At 39.0% G+C, this 17,942-nt stretch overlaps 1 protein-coding gene across 1 annotated transcript in view; it reads right to left on the reverse strand.

The window, feature by feature from the left end:
* The window catches only part of SEMA3A (semaphorin 3A), a 165,330-nt gene that overhangs the window by 90,193 nt on the left and 57,195 nt on the right, over window positions 1-17,942 (reverse strand). The window contains exon 4 of the mRNA XM_058806151.1: window positions 7,905-8,024. Within this exon, the coding sequence (XP_058662134.1) occupies window positions 7,905-8,024 (120 nt within the window). The remainder of the gene's footprint in view (window positions 1-7,904; window positions 8,025-17,942) is intronic.

Consider the following 17,942-nt stretch of genomic DNA (forward strand, 5'->3'; position numbering starts at 1 on the left):
AAAGTCCACCCAGTGGTTCTGCGTGTGCACATGTGCACGCTCCCCTCCGCAAATTTACTTCCATGGAGGTCTCCCTCTATCTCAGGCTTTTTTTCTCCCCTGCAGCAACATAAACAACGGTTTTCCCACAGTTCTGAGACTTATGTCTTTGAACTTAATGAATATGTGGACTGGCTTTGGTTTCTTATTCATGGAAGCCATTCAGCTGTGGCACGCTGTGTACAGCTCTCCACTGCAATCAACCAGCACTGCTCCGCCACCAAGGACGAGAGCCATGGACAGGGAGAGAACAATGGTCTCCTCAGTTATCCCACTGGAAGCTTTCTGCTGCAGAGATTCCTCTCATTAGGCAGTTGGGGGTTCAAATTTGACACTATTACTCACACCGGACCCTTTCTGTATTGGGAAAACCTAAAAAAACGTTATATGTTATCAATTTCTTTGTTAGACTTGTTTTTTTTCCAACAGTGCAGGACAAGATGCATTATCTTGCCAGCTCCAAGCTTCCTTTTGTGCCACTGCATACCTGTAGAGATCAGACCAGATCCACAGAAACACCAACACTGTCTCTAGACCATATCCTTACTATTTCTCCCTCATCTCAGAATTTTACTTGTTTCAATTAAAAACAAACTCTAGAATGCTGGAACATCACCTGCACAGTGACTTCCACTTACATTTTCCTTAAAAATCTGTATAAAGTAATATTAAAATAATATTGTTCTGGAGTTCTTTTTTCAGTTTGGTTTGGCTTGGCTCGGTTTCTTAAGAATAAACTGGGAGGTCTGCCATACCAATTTGGACATATTTATCAAGTCCTAAACAAAGCTAGTTGCTGAATAGCTGAAATGATCAGACTTGAATAGTGATTAGAGTTTCATTAGTGGTTTCTGCTGTGCAACAAATGGCCCTTGCTGTTGTAAATTCCATGTCTTTGTCCTGTTTTTCATCATATCTTATACCTCTCCTCAGTATGACTCACTAAAGAACCATGCTTCCATTTTACCCTCAGCCATATAGTCTGAGGAATAAAGGTGAAGAAATAAAAATAGCCACCACACTGTTCCCACTTGTGTTAGTTTAAAACTTGATTTCATATCCTGCATGAAAATGTTCAACCTGTAAATCTCAGAGTGAGTCGCAGACATAATTACTGACTTTGTCACTTTAGACATAAATATATTCCAAATTACTTAGATGTAATTATGAATACGCAAGGGCAGGACTGGATGCATTAAATGACAGCTGAAAACCTACAATGTTCGTATTTCCTGTCAGTGATTAAAGCATGACCCCTTTGCTAAATACTTTACTTCCAAAAATGGTATTTGTACCGCATCTGAATTTTAAGATACATAGCCACATCCTTTGCATACTTATGATTTGGAATATCCCCATTCTTACAAATACACTTTTAAATAGGAAAATGGGAGATCAAATGGATCAGCTAGTTGTCAAGCATTCAGCTGTCAAAAAGGCACATCCTCCTTAATTGAATATACCAGGATAAAAAACAGTGGCTACATATTTAATTTATCATACTTTCGTTGTGTTTTTTACATTAACAGTTTAGTATGCATTATCATTTTTATTAAAAAATAGATCCTTATCTTGACAAACAAGGTACCTGAGGGGGAAAAAAAAATTCAAAATTTTTGGTTTTAGTGTTCCACCTTGCTGAGGATGAAATATCCACTGCAGCTGTGTAGACTTTCCCAACAGTGCAGGGTAGGAAAGATGTCAGCCATTGCTGCCACGTGTGCTATTCAGTTGAGAGAAGTTTACTTCATAAATTAAACTATTCCGACAGCTAAATTATCGCATAAAGCCTAACAGTCCTACTTTAAAGGGTCTGCTCTGGAAATAAATGTTTATTGGAAATATATTTTGCTTGGGGATGACAGGATGAAGTTTTGAAAAATCTGAGTTTTCCTGGTTTAACTTCTTTTTTAGCAAAGCAAGAGTTCAAAATACAGCTGAAGTCAAAGGAGATCTGCAGTGTATTCAAAGACAGGCCTTCATAAATAATAGCATTTAACCATGAACCTGATTAATATTTGTTTACAAAGGGGTTTATGGAGTTTTTCAAAAAGACTTTTAAATGGGAATCAGGTTACTTCTTTATGGTGACCTTCTACTTCTGAAACTTTATCACATGATAACGTAACAAGAGGTGCCATTCTGGGACGTAGCACTCAGCCTGTGAGAAATGTGTACTTCATGATGGTGCTTAAAAACATGGAGAGCTTCTGGCAACACATCCTGAAATGTTTTTTAGACCTTAGATTTTCATATGAGAAAGGACTGTCATGTTCTCTGCCCTTTCCCTCTACTCCTCTTGGAAATGTTAAATTTGGTCATTGAAAAGTCATCATATCACATCCCTTCCCAAACAATGACATAATGAATTATGGCTTGGAAAAAGAATAATACGCTATACATAGCTACATATAACTGTATATAAAACTATATAGTTAAAATGTGCTAGGATGGAGATAGCTATGACAAGATTTATTCTTTTTTAACAAGTGGAGGTAAACTGCACATGTGTGAAGAGCCTGATTTTGTGTGAAGCACTTTCACAGAGGGTAGTCTAAGGGACTGGAAATCGATGTCATGAGGAGCAGCAGGAGTGATGGTTTACAGATTCCAGAGGAATCCAGCCCCTTTGTTTTGTGATTTTGGCCACTGATCCTGTGAGGTGCCTGGACAGATGTGTGCCTAGCACTGATTACCCTGTTACCTGCCATCTTCCACAGACAAGAACATTAGCACAAGCAAAATGTTCTGGGATTTCCCTGTATGGCAGAAATCACTTCTCAGCTTTTTATGACACAAGGTGAAGTACATCAGCCTTTAAAGATCTAAGAGATGTTTTCTTTTTCTCCGTGGTAAAATTACTCATGCAATGGAAAGAAGTGCTCTAAGACTGTGCCTTCTGTCTCTTCAGTTTTGTTTTCCTGTACTATAGTAACAGGATATCTGGAAGTTTGAAAGGTTAAGGCACCTGTGAACTAAAGAAGACTATTGCAGTCTGTAAAGCAGATCATCTTTTAATGGTATTTCTCTGTAATTATTGTGATGCCTAGAACGAGTGTGCCACACATAACAGTTCAAACTCAAATGAAAATAATCCTTTAACAGTATCCTTTTCCTTCATACTTTCTCTATATAAGCATATAAATACCATATAAAGGTACAGTTAACTAGATGGAAAGAAAACTAGCCTCAGGTGATTTTTAACTTAAAAAACTATTTGCTGTAATGTTTCACTTAAAAACCACAGCTCAGAATCTTGACTGACATAAACTGACACAGGTCTGCTGTCCTCAATGAAATTGGCTAATTTATGCCACATCTACTACTACTGAAATCAATGTTTCACCTGATTTTTTGCATTAGATAAACACACCATGTTTAGTACCAGCAGCAGCATTGATCCTTCAGCTAGCGTGTTTCTTCAAAGTCATTATTTCAGGAAAAAAATGCTCTTCCATGGCTATAAATATATACAATATATCCAGAGAGACAAACTGATAGACGCATTAATGTGTCAGAACAAGATGTCCATTACTTAGGAAATGCACTCTGGACCTCTTTCTAATATGAAGAAAAGAAGGGATAAAAAAGAGTGGAAAGTATATTTCAGCAAAATTTTATGAGCTGAACCAAAGATTTTTAAAATACACAGAGTCCGGAAAAAGCAAATATGTTACAGGTGGTAGCATTCTATAACTTCATATGCAATAACTTAATGTTTTATGTACATCATAAATCTAAACTGAATTTAAACCTTCTTTATTGATTGAGAAATAACCTGCAAGTAAAGTAATCCCAGATCTTTTAAGTTCATGCAGTTAAAAATGAGTTTTAATCTGTTGGACAATGACAAGAAATTTGGAATTAGGAGACAATAAAAGAAGCTGGTTTAGTTCTTCAGACAGCACTTAGTGATTTACCTCTGCTGAAGAAACCCTAATGTATTCCTGCTGAGGATCTGGCAAACAATTTTGTAAAGCTCTTGCAATGCCTGTCTGAGCATTTAAAAAAAAAAAAAAAAAGGTACTATAGGGCATTCTGTACACCTCCACCTGTGTGTAAGGGTTAAGTAAATGGAAAATCCTGTTCTTACTGAAACAGGACTGTTCCCTGCTGGTTCACTCAAACTGCCCCAAAGGGAGCCCCGGGGAAAGGGAGCAGGGCTCCTTCCCCCTGCTCAGGCACGCATGGGCAGGTGCATTCTGCATCCTGTGGTGATTTTCTAGGGGGTTTAAGGCACCTCTGTGTCTCCCTGCAGTTGGATTTGTTCCTTTCCAGCACAGATCCGACTTGTTTAATTTTGCAACTGTTAAGTACAACACTCCTACACATCCAGCCCTGTTTCCTCAGAAGTCAGTGGGTGCAAAACACAGCTTTACTAATCACTTTCTTGCTTTGTCTGGTAATTGGTTTCTTGTATTATATTGCATTGTAAGGACAGAATGCCACATATTGCCCAAGCCCAGATCCCTGAAGTTTGTGTAGGTATCTGTGTTAGGTCATCTCCCCTAGACTCTTGCACATAAAATGGATGATATCAAGCTTTACATTTGGCTGCCCTCAGGTATTTTCTGCATATCCACACACTATGTTCTCTCTCAATATGTTCTTTCCTGCTTCCTCATGGCTTACGTGCTTAAAGCCTATTGAAACATTAACTTTATTCTTCCCTCTAAATACTGTGGTTATTCAGCTTACACATCTGGAATGGATTTAAGCGAAGATTAGTCTGCTTTACTCCTTAGACTGCGGTGTAATTCACAACATATTAGGTTGTATACATTTGTGCACATCATTTTTAATCAGATGCACAGCATGCCGTTCATATCCTTTTAGCTTTTTATTATTACTTCTGATACTGTACTTCATCAGACTCAATTAAACCTGTCTAGTTCCATCACCAGAAATTATTTTCTTCAGGTATGGAATGGGGCTGTGATACACTGCTTCATATCAAAGACATATTCAGCAGATATAACAATTCATATTCCCATTACTTTATGACTGTCACACAAAGTAATTTATTTCCTTTCCCCAGTCATAAAAATTGTACCATGTTCCAGCTTCCTGCAGCCTACTCCAATTGCTTCCAGAATCTCCTCTATCACATGCCACTCTTTTCTTTAAATTTCACTTCTCCACCCTCTCCAGTTTGGCACACACACTGATTTTCTCTTCTTTGGATTCAGGCAGGTGGGTTACATTCAGAGCTCAGATAAACAAGCAGTCATACTAGAGAGTAGGTACATTCCCTGACTATTTCCCTAATCAGTTCACATTTACCTTTTTAAGTGCTTGAAAAATAAATAAGCAGATGGTGAAATCAGTTAATTTTCCACAAGTGTTGTGGCAGACAAGAAATCTTCAGGAAGTATTTTAGATGGCAATTTTTAACTCATAATCAACTGCTTGTCTCTGCTTATACTATTACCTTCTTTAGTATGCTGGGGAGGTACAAACTCTACGTGATACGGAAGCAATGGCCCTTTGACACGTCCAGTGCTGCTGCCTGACATGAGAACATAAACCATCTGGCTCTCACAGATGCAGCGTGCAGGGGTGCAGGGGTTAAGATTGTATCCCCCTCATTCATGGTGTCTCTAATAGCTGCTGTCAATCAAGCACCCTCCTCTTCCTCACCTCCCACAGAAGAAGCACATTTGAAATTCCTGGCTAGGTAGTATGGGAGAGGAAGGAGCAGGCTCTAGCTGAGAGAAAGGACAGATTACTTTTCACTGCAGATCTAATAAATTAATTTATTAATGTGATTTTCAGCCTTTCAAGGGACAGAACCCAGGCTGACTGTTAGATTTGTCAAAGCCCAAGAAGAGATGGGTACACTGCATCCTGCCTGCCTCACCTTCTCTCTGCATGGGCAGACCTGACCTGAGACAGCACTAAACCCTCCTGCACAGCTATTCAGAGGACACAGAAACTTGTGCCACTGCAAAGACAGGTGAAGATGATTTCACTCGTATTTGAAGTATGAGAAAGAAAACAAAAGCCAATAGTGTTCAAGGCAATTCAGATAAACACAATCCTGATTTCCCTCATTTGCGAATAAGAAAATAAGGGTCATGAGAATAATCAGGCTAAAGGAGACTTACAAACTTACTGCATAAATGAAAAAAAAAAAAACCAAAAATTTAAAAGAAAAAAAACAACCCCCCCTCAAAAAAAAAAAAATCACATTTTGTTTGTAATTAGGGACTGCTAAAAAGAAGCTAAAACAAGACTCCTCTTTCACTTTAGGGCAAAACACATCACTGATTCAAGACTTTAAAAACCCAGAATGTTAAACCAAGGTTAGATCTGGCCTCTCATCTCCGATCATCCTTTCTAGAAATCCTTGATAAAGTGTGTGTTAGTTTTATGGTACAGCAATAAACCAGCCAAATGTAGAAGTAAATGACCTCATAGGAGCTATCTCTGTGCAGATAGATTCCCCTGGCAGATAGCCAAGGATTGATTGACACACATCTTATGGAACTAGAGTTAATTAATATGTCTACCAATTCCCAAATGGATCTCAGGAAGCAGAGAATCTGTTTAATGCAGTAAGCAATGACATACTGTGTGTGGTCAAGAGACAATTACTAATTGCCAAGAATGCACTGTAATAAAGCATTAAAGAATATGAACAAAACCCTTTCTGCTCAGCAGCTCCCTTATCCCTTCAAAACCTTGTTCTTAGGACATTTTAAAGATTTATGTTTCAAATATCAAAAGACATTTTCATGGGGAAAAATAGTTCCCAGACTATGAAGTCAACACTCAAAGGCTCTGTTAATTTATCTGTGAGAAGAAATAGTCATCATTCATTCAACAATGATGTCTTTATTTCCAAGGAAATCTGCAAACCTGAATTGCAAAGGCATAAGGTAACTTGAAAGAGCTGGTTTTTTGAAGATCACAGAAGCTACAAGTAACACAATTATGGATTCACTGGTAAAACACATCCATAAATGCTGAAAGCACATCAGGAGTCTGACTGCTAAACTGAAACAGTCCATTGAGCAATACTCTTGTAAGCCAGACAGAAACACAGTACAGGAGACTAATTTATATTACATAATCAACAGAAAAATAAAAGAGAGGCTGAGCTAGAGAGAAAAAGTATTGAAGGGCAGCACAGAGACATTCCAGTCAAATCTTCAGCCATGAAAACCAGTCTAGTCCCATGGCTTCCTTTGAGTGAATCTGCTTTTTACCAGGGAAGATCTCACTTATCTATTTATGATGATCACTGAGAAAATGGTACAAGAGCTACTGCAAGAATTCTGCAATACTAAGCAAAAATCAGGAAGAGATTAGAGAAATGGGCGAAAAGAGAGTGATTTATTTTTCACGAAAAACTAAGGAAAACAAACCTAGGTGACATATGAAAAACTGCCAGTGTGTTAGGACAAACCTCAGAAGGGGGATTTATGAAGGTGTGACACTTTTTTAGTTCTCAGCTGGGAGAAAGCTGAGGTGGTGTCAGACTGTAGTGACTGGGAGGAAACTAAAACCAGTGTTGGGCCCAGAATAAACCCAGTGGCTGAACTACCCCTCTTATATCTGGTATTTGTCTCAATTACAAAAAAACTAGTGCTTTTTAACTTCATGGGCCAGGTAGAATGGGCTTACTTATACTTATTTAATCCCCTAGGGGACGAGATGCTGTGCAGGGCAGAAAAGTGAGAGATACTGCTGTGATTTATCAATCAGCACGTCAGCACCTGATTCAGGAGCAGGTCTTACCAGATCTGCTTCCCAAGCCACAGAAACTAGTGGGAATGCATTTTGGCAGGAAGAGATCATGGCTAAACACCAACAAAGATTAAAAAGAGCAAAAAGAAAAATATTGTTTTATAACAGTTTACCTCAGGATGGCTTCCAACTTCAATATAGGTGCAGACTGGATGAAAAGCCCCTGTTCCACAAGCATACAGGTGGGTTTGGTTGTAAGCCTTGAGCACCTTGATGAAATTAGCACATTCTCTCTGCAAAGAAAATGAGAAAAAAATATTCATAGAGTTAATTCAGTGATTCTGACTAATGGGAGCTCTTCTGTGCTAGAGATAGACGTGGCTGAATGAACAGATTTGTAAAGTGTGATCATTTCATGCTGTTCATAAGATTGTTTACTGCTAAGCATTTAATAAATAGCCTGATTTAATTTCTCATTTAAATATCTTTGGTTGCTATTTAATAAAGCATCCAACCCCGAAGAAAAGATTACAGAAAAAAAATCTTAGTTTTTGTTTCAGACATGCTTCATCTTTGTAATTTATTCTATTGCTGTGTTTTCAAGACAAAACCCATTTATAGAAATGTGTCAGAATGAAATAATGAAGAAAAATGGACCAACTGTTTGCTTGTATTCAATTAAGTAACAATTAGAAGAAAAATGGGCCAGATGGAAGGAGCTGATGAAAACCAAGTCATTGATATAGCATTTTTAACAATCATATGAATGCTGCCTCACTCCCACTGCCTGTTTCTATGGGCCAGTCTTACACATATGAATACATTACAACCCCTAGAATACAAGCTTTGCAAGACCTGGACTTTCTACTTTATTCCTAAGTAAATTATCCATCATGAGTTATTTTAGTTCTCAGCAAATAAGAGCTTAATAGCATCACTAAAAGTCCCTAGTACAAACATTATCTGTTACCTGTTAACAAAACTGTCATTATTAATGCCTAATGTTATTAAAATGGATAGTCAAGATGACAAATTTTCCCATTTGTTTAATATTTTTATCTCAATCTGGTCTGATATAGAAAAGAAATATGTCAATGCCTTCAAGTCAGTCTGCTGACACAACTGAAAAAAATGGACTTCATACAGAAGGAAAATGAGAACAACGGAATTAAGTATTTCCAGTAAAGTCTGTGTTGAAGATAAGGAATATTTTTCTCTGTGTACTTGATGAGTTTTGATACACTGCTCAACTCTACCTGTCCAAGCAGACAAGAGCCCACGGAAGCACCACCTGAGCTACTGCACCCACAGAAATCTCCTTGGCTGGCATCCTCCCTCTCTGTAGCTCACTGGCTAATTAAACCAGGTACTCCCAAACACAAAATAAAGGCTCTGCCAGGAAAATGCATGTGCAGTTTGAGGAATGCCCTAGGCCTGCACAGGGAGAAGCAATGAACTTACACAGATGAAACACTGATTCCCTGCCTCACACAAAGGGCTGTGCTGGAATGACACGGCTCTTACAATTTTATTGTATATTTGCATAACAGATAATGGCCATGTATTAAAAAGAGCACCCAGAGAAAAGCATCCAGGATCTTACTGCAGCCCTGACTTACTGCTGTTATCTTTTCAACAGAGATGGAAGGGAAAACATAGAGATAGTTAAGGTAATCCAACAGGAAATTGAAAGAAACAGAGATCGATGTTACTCTTAATTCTTTTCATTCTGACCTTTCTTAATGAAAACACACAGAATTTCTGGACCATTCTTATTCTTTCCACACACAAGTATAAGCATGAGCATACATTTATTATATTTATGTTTATCCACAGACTGCTTTCCACTGTCATATGGTAGAGTACTAAGCAAATACTGGGCATAAATCATAAAAAGATATGTTTATATATTTTTATTAATGCTGTTATTCTTTGCTGTTTTAAGTGAAAGAAATATGGATAACCCATGAAAGTGTATTAAAAATTCAATGCCTACAAGAGTAAAATGGACAAATACCCCAAATTCATTTAACATTAACAAAGTTGAAATAGATCCTTTCTTGAATTCTGGCATTCTGTGTTTCAGATGGAGCATCCGACTTTGACTCCATATAATTTAAAGCTGAGTAATGATGTGTGTGCATTATTAAATAAATCAGAAATTTCTCACTTAAAAGTTGTATCTGGCTTGATATAAAACCAACACTGTTTCTCTAAAACAGTGCTTTTCCTCATCAGGTTTAATGTATCATAATTTTAAAAATGTCTTTATGGTGCACTATTATCCTTTACTAAAGCTGTTAAAACTACCTACCTGAAGAACATGAAGTGTTCGAGGCTGGTGGCCACAGACAAAATGCTGTGAGTAGATGGGCTGGACCAAGAGCCAGTGTGAATAAATTGTGCTGATTTCAGAGGAATTACTCTGATTTACAGCAACACAGCACCTGCGAGTGTATATGCACTCAGAATCACATAATCAGAGAATATTCTGAGTTGGAAGGGACCCACAGGGATCACCAGGTCCAGCTCCTCAGTGAATGGCCCACAGGGGGACTGAACACACAGCCTTGGTGCTGTTAACACCACCCTCACTGAGGCTGTTCAGCTTGTCTGTAACACACAGCAAGAAGGTATTAGATGGCTAATGCTGTAAAGGTGGGATGGAAAAACCCTACTTGGATTAGGGGCAGCAGTCTTCTTTGATTGCTGCAGATGAAATTGAGAAAAGTTCTATCACCACCTTCACTGAATTATTCCAGATCAGCCTGTGGGAGAAGGTGGATTAACCCTATCATAGCCATGTTTGAACATCCAATATTCAGGACTGATTGTAGTGTGAATGAGTAAATATCAGTCAAGTGACTTCAAATTTACAATGCATTTCCAAAAGCAGATTTAGCTTATTCATCCTTCTTTTCAAGCTCTCCCAATTCCCTGTACAGTGTGTTTTCTACCTTAGGTATCTGAGAAATACACAATCCAGTTAAACAATGGGAAAGGCAAATACCTACAGCAATAAATCTTTGACTATGACGAATAAATTCATATAAAATTTAAAGTTCCTAGTTGAGTTCAGACTGCTCTTGTAGCTCCCCTCTGTTTTATAGCTGCATAAAGGAACCATTAAGGTCTATTCAGTAAATTCTCATACACCTCTCTACCAGATTAGGTTTCTTTATATATTTTACATGGTAGTAAAAAAATAAATAAAGAAGGGTATTAAACTACAATAAATGACATCAAAGTAAAGTTACAGCTCTGATTTAAGCCCTTGTCAACTCAGGAAGTTCAAAGTGAAGTTTCTGCCCTGCCTGGGAGACGGTGCTATTCTCCCTGGAACAATAGCAAGAGGCACATTGATTTCCATCTCAGGCTCCTTCCTTTGTCCAACTGTGCTCAAGCACAGCTGCACAGGTACACCATTATGTGTGGAAATGTCATATCTGCTCCTTTGATATTCTGAACTTAGCAAGAGTTTGCTTTGGTGACTATTCGGTTTTCCTGGTTTATGTGACTCTGGGACAAAAAAGCTTCCCACAGACCTGTAATAAACCAACTTTAACAGTTTTGAATGACCTGCAGAGACTCTAAATCTCAGCACATGGGTATGACAAAGAAGGGATCAGGGAAAGTGCGTGTGCACCGAATGCAGTTTGGGTCTGCCTCCATGTGAGACTTGGGTGACCGACTCCCGTTCCCATTCCCATTGTGCTTCCCCATTCCTGCTCTCACAGGACAAATTCAGTGGCATTCAGGCCCCATTGCTTGTGAAGCCTGGCAGGCAGCTCTGCTGGTCCCCACACTGGTGGCTACGTCAGCCCCACCACAAAGCAGCTCCCCAGCCCCCTTGGCTGGAGCCCGGGATGCCTTGGGTGTCTCCAGCTGCGCTTGCCCCACTTGGCACCGGCGTGTCCCCCTGCCAGACCCCCAGGAGAGCTCTGGATTGATGGAGGGGAGGTCTGTGCCAGCAGGGCCAGGCATTGCACGGCAGGAATGCAGAGTCCAAGGCACTGCGAGGGAGACAAAGGCGACGAAAGGCAGGCAGTGTCTCACAAAATACAGCAGGCAGGAGAAAATACAAAATACAGCAGGCAGGAGAAAGGAAGAGGAAGTAACCCAGAAGAAGTAATCCACCAGAGGAAGAGGAGGTAACCCAGAGGCAGAAGTTGAGAGGAAAATTTCTCAGGGAAGTTCAACACTGTGCCATGTGTGAATCCAGCCACCCAGTGCTTCTGTATCCATTTTTATTTTCCCCAAGAAAGGGATGCTGTTCAAAGGGAATATATTCTGGACATATCTATACCCTTTGGATATTGTTCTTTGTCAAGTAAAGCAGATGAAGAAAGAAAAGCAGATTTTAAATATTCTTTTCCATGTGGAAATAAGTTTTTTTTTCAAACCCAAGAGCAGGGTGTTGTAGGAGTTTAAATACTTTTAGCCTAATAATGTGGATACAAATTAATGCAAGGTTTGATAAGTTCTCTTTAGGCAGGAAAGTATTACTTGGATGAGTTATGAAAATAAACGTTAAAGAAGAGGAGCACTGGGATTATCACAGTGACTCATTAAAAATTCTTGCTTCTAATAATCTTGTTCATTATAGTCAGTAGCTTAATACTAGGAAACCTTTCTTGTCTATATGAAGCTAAACACTGGTTTATGCCCTAAAGGTTGAGTTTATATATACATAAATACAGCAGAAAGCATGAGTGCTTGCATATGGCATAGAATGTTTGAAGTAGATATTCAAAGGGAAAATTAGGTACATCATGTGGGAGTTACTGCAGTCCTCAAAAATACCCATTCATTTATCTGCCTACCCCTGGAGAGGATAAATCTTCATTTATGTTTCAATAAATGCTCTACGGTTTCCACAAGAGCTGTAGGTTCTGCCTTTGGCCTTGTACAGAAGTGCTGCTATCTTAAAATCCAAGAAACTAAATCCCTAAATCACATCTGAGACCTTCTAGCACAGCCTGCAAAGTCTTCTTCTCTTTTCTGACACAGAGAAATTCTTTAATAGTTACTATTTCATGTATATGACTGGATCTGCTGGATCTGTGTCTGCAAACAGTTGTGATGGCATGATGGCCAACAGCCTACAACAGATGGCCAAAGAAATGGTGACATGTGCAGTAGCTGAAGCAGGCACCACAAACCTCAGGCACAACCCAGTTTGCTTCTTTGTTTGAAGGAATAAGTACCATAACCTTCACCAAAGCCCAAGCAGCTCCCACAGGTTTCCTGGGGTTAGTTTGGTGCATAAATGCACCAGGGTATCCAACTGAAACCATTCTACCTTGCCTCTGGGAGTTACAGGTACGTTTGGCCACCTGAGAGAGCGTGCCCCAAAAATCCACTGGGCGTTCCTGAGTGAGAAAAAGGATTGAATTTCAGGCACCATAAACCTTTTTACACTTCCTCTAGACTAGACTGAGGAAGTTGTGGGGTTCAGATCCTCAGTCCCACGCTGATGATTTATTGAAATTAAAGTGGCTAAAAGAATCTGCACCATACTATGGTAATGCAGCCACAGCGCTACCTCAGCTGCAAATTCTCCTGTGCTAAAGTCTTACTTGTAAAACAAGTTAAGAAATTATTAGATTGTCAATTATATTCAAAGTGTGAATTAAAGTCAAAGAGGTCCAGTGTGCCTGGACAGGTATGGAAACTCAAAATTTTAATTCCAAATTCTATAGCAGCTAGAAGGGCAGAGGGCCTGTCTCGAAGAGGAGATAAAGTGTTAGTTAGGTTTTCCAGAAAAGCACCCACTATATGAAGATCAATGTATCTGACTTACAAACCAAACATACAGATTTATTTTTTAAGAGTTTTCTGATATTTATATATCGAGTTGATAGAAGGGCTTATGCAGAGAGAGATTAGCCTGAAAAAATAAATTACACAGAAAATGTCTGCAACCAAAAGAATAAGAGCCAAATGCAGAAAGATTGAAAAACAAACAGTAAAGATATGTAACACTGATTAGGCTGTGTTATGCAGACTTTTCCCGGACAGTTACAAAAATAAAGTCCATCCATCTGTCAAAACATCTGCTCCGCATATGAAAATTAAAACAGAATTTAGGTGGGTTTTATGAGTTTCCAGTAATTATCTCTTCTCCAGAAGCGTGGAAGTTACGTCCTTCGATCTGGATTACTAATGCAGCAAAGAGTTTTTAATGACATCTTTTTAAGTTGAAAGATAAGTCCCTGTGACTAACTAATATCCAGATTTTTCTCCTTATTTTACGAAAGTGGCTTCATTTTTTTTAAACCAATAGTGATGTCCATACTGCTTCTCAGATATTGCAGCAAATGCAAATGGCCAGATTATGCAGGGCAATAAGTAGTAGGCTAAATGATCCTTTACAGCATCATTAGCTTCAACAGTTTTCTGCTGATTTAATCCAGATAAGCATCAAACCCAGTATTACATTCTTCCTTTATATCAGTCTTCTCACATAGCCAAGTGATTAAAATATTATAAGATTTTGTCTGAACTGGATGGGCAAGAGGATTTAGAACTATCATCTAACAGCTGGACAAGCAAAATAAATACATGTTTTGTCTTAAATCAAAATGGATGGACAGCTTTCATATAAAGTCCCATGCATGAGGTTAATTATTATGTTTACTTTTTTCTTCCTTCTTCTGTCCCATTAGTTGAATTTTCAAGTGATGAGGTCAGGGATATCCATGGAGAATAAGTAATCCCCAATATTACTGCTGTCATTCAAATTTATCACACTGCTGAAAGATGTTCTGGACTTATCAGGGAGCTTTTTAACTTCTCTCTTTTGCTGGTGGGCTACTGCTGACTGCCATCACTTCAGTCAGTACTGGCAGATATCTTTTTCAGCATGGAGCAGCATTGTTTCAAGGAAAATATTTCTGAAGTGTTAGTGCAATAAATATACGTGTGATTGCCATGTACACAGATGATGGATTCTCAGCTAGACCCAGGAAAGACTTCAACATGTCAGTAAATATGGGTGAGGAGGCCTCTTCACTCTGCCTCATGTGTGCTTTCACAGCTCCTCTAGTTTGGGTGCAAGATTTTCTAAAATGCAGGACCATTATTTTAAATTGATTGCTGTGTCCCTCTTTTTATTACAGTAACATTTGGAAAAATACTGGTCCAAGTGCACAGTTGGCTCAAACAGACCCAGAATAAGCAGTGAACAAAGCAAATTACTGGAGTCCTGTTAAAAGGAAATGGTCTTTTAAAATTTTATTTTATTGGAGTAAGCTGGTTGGCAACAGTGCTGCACAGCTATTGTGGTAATGCTGGCAGGAACAGGAAAGTCCCAAGTACTGGGATCTGGGTGCAGGCCCTGATGGGTGGGGAAATCCTGCCTGGCACCTGCACTCCATGAGATAACCCTCCAGCTGAACCTGCAGAGGCAGGTGCATGGTTTTAGAGTGGGGGAGGATGGCTGGCAGGAAAACGTTTGCAAACTGTGATTTGTGACTGCGCACCCCTTGCAGCTGGGACCAATACCATCATCTACGTCCCCTTTTTGTCATTATTGCTCCTGGCAATTAGCAGGATCAATGTTTTATAGTCCTACCCCCTGAAAAAGCTGGTCTGCAGTGCTGAGTGAAGCACGTTGAGCAGCTGAAGTATTGAGGTCTGTGTTACAGAAAGGGCTCTCTATTAACTTACTTCTGCCTGGTTACATCCCCCATTTTTTAAAGCCTTACAAGCAGTGTCCATTTCATCACACACACACACAAATCCAATACAAACTAAGATTATACCTAATTTTTCAAAGCTGACAGATCCCTGGATTCAGTGGCCCTTGTGCAGGGCTGTGATCTACAGGACTTTATATGGTATTGTGATTTGGGGGATCTGACTCCTCTGAAGATTATCATAAATGACTCCACTCTTAGGCATGGCAACCACTGCCAGCATTGCACAGGAACCATTGATTAGTTTCATGCCTAAATTTTCCTCTGGCTGACAAGATATGCCCTGAGAAACTTCAGACTGATGAGGGCTGATAAGACATTTTTGATTGCATAGTTCAGATGTATACTGTGTACAGATATATACTGTGCTCCCAGTTATCTTTCCAAGTAAGCTATGCCTGTTATCTGTCTGATTTTTTTGATATGACAGGAGTTCTTGAGAATATTTAAAGTGTATAATTTACTCAAGTTGCAGGATGTCTGCATGAATTTAAACCATTAAAGCATCAAGGCAAGAAAAGAGAAGCGAAGAAAGCAGATGATTAAAAAAAGCCAGCCAAAAAAAAAAAAAAAAAAATTAAGGCAGATATATCCTGATTCCTTTCAAGCCACAAAACTGCAAGCCATATTAGCAAACAGTTGTACTGTCAGCACACTTGCACAGCAGATGGAAAGCTTCTCTGGTTGTGCCTTTGTGTTAGTGAGGGCAAACACAAAATGTCTCCCTGCCTTTCCCACCTGGAAATCTGGGTCACCACTGGTATTTGGTCATTTGGCCCAGGGTTTACCAGCAAAGCCAAGCATGGAGGTGGCTGAGCTGGGTGGCATATTCCCTAGGGTCCATCCTGAAAACAATCTTAATCCAGGAGCCATTAAAAGAAGTCATTAGAAGCCATGCTTTGTAGATGCCTCCCTTGGCACATCAGACCTCTAAACCTTTGTCATTAGCACTAACCATTTGATCCAGTGATCTTTGGAAGTAAAATTTTTACAACTTTTTCTGCATTCAGTATGTTCAAACTACAAGGCATGGATCAAACCCTGAAATTTTTATTCAGAAGATGCATATGCTAAATTTTCCAGACCTGTGAACAGCTAGTGGGATGCCAAGAAAAGGCTTCAGCACAAAATACCTGATTTAATGACTGTCATATTTTTTACATCTGGTTAATGCACAGTTAACAAGACAAACCAAAGTCTTCTGTGGATGCAGTCCAGCAAATAAGTGGGTTTTTGGGTTTTGCAGGCACACAATGACTGTTGTACATGAAACCTTTCCATAAGTTCTAGCAAGCTTCCCTTATTTTGAATCATTATATTTTTCAGCAGTATGAACTTCCTACAGAACAAAATAAATGTATTTAAGAAACAGAAGAGTATTTTAGAAATAAATCAAAATATTGGGAAGCCTTGAGGTCAAGCAGAAGCCAGTTCTTTTCTGACCATAACTTTTAAAAATCTCTTTTGTTCCATAGAGTAAACTTACCCCACAATACGAGCACAGCTTTATTAGCAAAGAAATGAACATTAATGTTGGGTTTCAGCTCAGGCAGTCTCACCAAGCCCAGCAGCAATTTAAGTCGCAACCACAGCCTAGATCTAAGGAGTCTCTCTCCTCTATCTCTTCCATCTGGGTGGAGTAATCACCTGTCTCCTGCAGAAATCAGATTACACCCCCCCTTTCCGAATTGGATCAACACCTGCTAATTGGGTGGAGTATTTCAGACAAACAGGTTGCCAAGCCTGTTACAGGCATGTAGGGTAGTGAGGCTCCAGATCAGTCAGCTTGTATTTTCATTTTTCTTTTTTTTTTTAAGCAGAGTATAGACATATCCTCTAATGACTTCCACTCACAGCCACCTCAGATAAGCACACTCCAAACCTGTGTGCTGAAAGTGAAGGTGAAGCCATGAAGTGTTGAAATGCAGCGAAAGGCTGTGGCATCTCCAAGGGGCAGCTGCTTAGCAGTGTGTGTGACTGTAAATAAATACTCTGTGTAAGCTACTCCAGGAGGTTTCACATGTCTTACTGAGGGAAATTTCTGTGGGGATATTAAACTGCTTTGACACCACAGAGTGATGCTGAACCAGAGAAACCTTAAGTGACAGAAGCTTAAAATTCCCACTCAGTAAAAACTTGGCACCCAAGTGAAATTGCTGAAATGTGAATTTGTCGAATGGCTTTGCTGGGTATTTTGTTATCTTTTTGTTGGTTGGATTTTTTTTTCTCTGTCTATATATATATTTATGATGCATGTATAGTAACCTAAAGTTTTTTGGAAAATGTTAAAAGGGAATTACCTAAAGGAATATGAGATGATTTGATAATTTAAAACAACAGAGATTCCACCATTCAGTCAGAAGAAGAATAAACAAACAAAACAAGAAAAAAAAGAAGAAAAAAATAGCATGTTATTTTCTAGGTTATTTTAAGAACTTTCCCTTTAGTTCTCTGAGTTACTACAAAAGAAAAAGACAATACTTTAACTTGTGTGCAGCAGGGAGAAATTTA

Source organism: Ammospiza caudacuta, chromosome 5 (genome assembly GCF_027887145.1).
Source record: "Ammospiza caudacuta isolate bAmmCau1 chromosome 5, bAmmCau1.pri, whole genome shotgun sequence".
Classification (NCBI taxonomy): Eukaryota; Metazoa; Chordata; class Aves; order Passeriformes; family Passerellidae; genus Ammospiza; species Ammospiza caudacuta.